Genomic DNA, 3,748 nt, shown 5'->3' with positions numbered 1-3,748 from the left:
CTTGACAATTTTGTGGTGAATATATGTATGCCAACTGTAGTGCATTTGCAAAGGCATAGTGAGTAGCTCCCTATTAGGGTTGTTTCTTGGAGTTCACTTATCGTAGGTAATGCACAACATGGCAATGTAAGGAACCACTAAAATTTTTTGACAAGCCATGTTAGGAGGGTCACATTCCTAATGCAGTCACCTTCTTGAGCACTTTGAAAGCATGTGTGCTGACATAAGAGCCATTGACAAGGACAAAGAAATTCATGAAGAGATTGCTAGGCTAGGGTTGTTGGAGGTAAATATTGTGCTTAGAAATGCTCTAGTGGATATGTATGCTAAGTATGGAAAATTTACAAAATCATGGGAAGTGTTTGATGAATGTCTTATGTGAGGGATGTAGTGCAGGATATAGTCTATGTAATCCCTAGGGTTGTTGACTCGGTTTATGAATATGTAAGTTTTGTAAAACAAAAACTATCATGTAGCATTAGGACTGCATGAGGAATTTGTGAAAAGTGAAAAAGAAAAGAGTGAAAAGGTGTAGGATTGGAGTAAAAGTCGTACAACGAGGGGCGTGCTAAACTTATTTCAAATCTAGCAAGTGACTTGTAAGTGCCTTGTAAGTTTGTGATACTTTCTTAACCTTATTTAACAATTGTACCATGGGTTGTGTTTGTTGATGTGGAGGCCCCTAGGATCGATCAAGTGTGCACATGAACATACTTCACATTGAGCAACCAATCAATGGCAAGGAGAATGCTACCAATAACTTTTCTCGATGTTGCTACACCAAGTAAGCATCTTTGCATATTAGGTGTTTCATTCCTTTAATTTTTTTAAAAACCTGTTTTCTGTCATAATTGCCCACCTTCTCTTTCTCTCATAATTTCCCACTCTCTATAAAGATAGTTATTTAATGGTTCAAATTTCCTAGAGATTACTAAATGATGATTAGGTCCCCTCTATCCCCCCATTAGATCCTCTCTCTCTCTCTCTCTCTCTCTCTCTCTCATGCCTTCCTACCTACCCCCGCCTTCCTACTTGCTATTGATGCTACTACTAAGTCGATGATGATGTCGATGTTGCTGTCGATGATGCTGTCGATGCTGCCTCCTACTTGCTGTATGATGCTATCAATGTTGTTCGATGATGCTGCATGTTGTCGATGTTGTCCATCATTGCCCTAGTCTCCTATCCACCTTTTGTGGGCCCTTGGTGGTTGATCATGGTGTACCTATAGGGTGTATAGAGTAAGATAAAAATTTATTTATTCAAAAAATGCATTTGACTAAAAGCGGCCTAAATCACATAATCAGACCATGTCTAATCCATGGTAGCAACTCCTTGAGGAGAGTAGGCTAGTGCTTTGGGCCTACCTGTCTTGATGGGCAACCAACTGTAGTAGTCCTTGGTGGCACCTCGATGAGTACCATTGCACGAGCTCCAATTTTTGCCCCATCCCCCACCTTGATGTTGCCCTCACATCACCCAGAATGGTTGCAGTGGCACCTATCAAAACCCCATTTCCTATCTTACGATGCCTGTCCCCACCAACTTTACCTATCCCACCTAAGGTTACATGATGCATAATAGCAACATTGTCACCCACAATTGATGTCTCTTCAATAACAACCCATGTGGCATGATCTAATAAAATACCTTTTCTAATGTGAGCAGCTGGATGTATGTCGGCAGCAAAAACCTCTACAACCCTTCTTTGTAATGTCAATGCTAGTAGAACATGCCCTTCTATCCACAACCTGTGGGAAATTCTGTGTGCTTGGAATGCTTGAAACCCTTTAAAATTCAACAAACAATGCAAATATGAGACACATGCTAGATCCCTCTCCATGACGGCCTTCATATCTATCCTCAAGGATTCATGTGCATCAATGTCATGCTTCAGCATCTCATAAAATAAATTGCAAAGCATCAGAGAGTCCAAGGTAGCACGATGTCCTCACATAGCCTTGTGCCATAGCCATCATCTTTATCTTACTTTGTATAATTTGTAGGTATACCTTGGTGGCCTCGAACAAGGAGAAGGCTCTCAAGCCTGCACAAGGGTGAGTAGTTCTGGTTGATCAAGTGCGCTCTCTCTCTTTCTTTCTCTCATATGGGTGTGTGCTCAGAGCCAACAATTTATATTCCTCATCCTCATCTTCTTTGAGGTATACGCAGTTTCAACAATCCAAATTTGTGTTGTTATTTTAAGAATAATTAAGACATCTACTTTGAGATGCTTGGTCCATTATATGTCACAAAGAAATGCTTTCCAACATATATGGTTTTCTCGTACTGGTGTTTTGATCTTTCTATTCAGCGTGCACCTCTCCTATTTTGGTTGAATTAGCATGAATGGAGATTTACTTCTGCAATATTGAAACTAGGATAAGATATTATTGCTTAGACCCTCCCTAGGACCTACAAATTGATTTAAAAGCTTCAAAATTGTAATGAGAATCCTTTTGATTAAGAGAACGGGGGAGAAGAAGAGGATTGTGAAAAATAATTTTATGACAAATGTGCAAAGTAACATGTATAATTTAAAACATTGCTTATGTACTAATATCTTAATAGATATATGTATGTATTTATGTATACATACTTGTATCTCAAAAGATCTATGTATTTATGTATATGTACTTCTATGATTAACACTTAATGCTCCCTTTCCTCGTTGAATGCATAACATAGGTACACACACATGATTAGAATCATCACTATGTAAAAGGGTCTCAGGGGATGAGTTTGTCTTGGGGGATGAGTGCATCATGATATGTTTGTCTTGTGATGATTTTGTAGGGCCAAAAGGTGCTTGTCAAATAGGCACTTAGTCATGAACTCAACAAGTGAGTGTCTTTTGATAAATATGTCACAATTGACCTGGCACTGTGTCGTGAACTCGCCATAGAGGTGTCATTTTGGTTGTGACACCCTCCCTTCCCCCTTGGGTGTAGATGGGCACTTGGTCGTGAATTCGGCTAAATAGTGTCTTTACAAGCTACACATAAAATAAGTGATGGACATTTGATAGTGTATTCAATTTCTTAATGTCCTAATACACTAATTCTTTGCTATTGTTCGATGGGATGGGCATTTAGGTCATCTATTCAACAAAAAAAAGTCATTATCTATGTGTAGTTTTTTAAAAATCTATCATATTCTTGCATTTGTATGTTTTTAATAAGCTATGACTTGATGTAATTTGTGTTACCTTTTCAATGTTTAGATGATATCATGCAATTGAAGTTCATATGCAACACCAATATAAATTAAGATTGATATCATACAATTGTATTCTTAATCAAAGATTATATGTCATACATTTCTATTAAAGTTATGTAGCTTAACTTACAATTGGTAGCTTAAGCCTTGGCCATTATGCTTATACACTTCTTTTCTTTATTGTAGAGAGTTTCCAATTTGTGAAGATGGACTTGAATATTGCCAAAGCACTATGCATTTGATTGATAAAGGCTATATCATCCAGCACATAAGAGTAGATATCGCTCGTCAATAGTAATGAAATTGTCTTTGTCAGTTTCTGCAATTCATCATGTACATCCATGCAGACCATGTTGCAACAGTAAGGGCTTTCGCACCTAGTCATTGATGCACTTTGGGATCTCGAGAAGAACTTGCATCTTTGTCGTACACTGCTTGGGAATGCACCCAAGATGGTTGAAGATATTAAGGATTTAGCACCAGTGTCTGCATCAAAGGAGAGGTTAGTCTTTTAGAACATGAAGTGGAG

General features: G+C 38.2%; 1 protein-coding gene across 1 annotated transcript; it reads right to left on the bottom strand.

Annotated features, from left to right (window-relative positions):
• Positions 1 to 1,349: 1,349 nt before the first annotated feature.
• On the bottom strand, positions 1,350 to 1,924 carry LOC148028738 (putative serine acetyltransferase 1). The gene is given in 2 exon segments (XM_087688482.1): positions 1,350 to 1,478; positions 1,481 to 1,924. Coding segments are annotated over 2 exon segments (573 nt in total).
• Between the last annotated feature and the right edge of the window lie 1,824 nt (positions 1,925 to 3,748).

Source organism: Lygodium microphyllum, chromosome 11, assembly GCF_053477565.2.
Source record: "Lygodium microphyllum isolate KBCC chromosome 11, Lygodium_microphyllum_v1.1.10, whole genome shotgun sequence".
NCBI lineage: Eukaryota > Viridiplantae > Streptophyta > Polypodiopsida > Schizaeales > Lygodiaceae > Lygodium > Lygodium microphyllum.
Note: the sequence above shows the minus strand (reverse complement) of the source record. Positions and strands in the feature narration are given on the sequence as shown.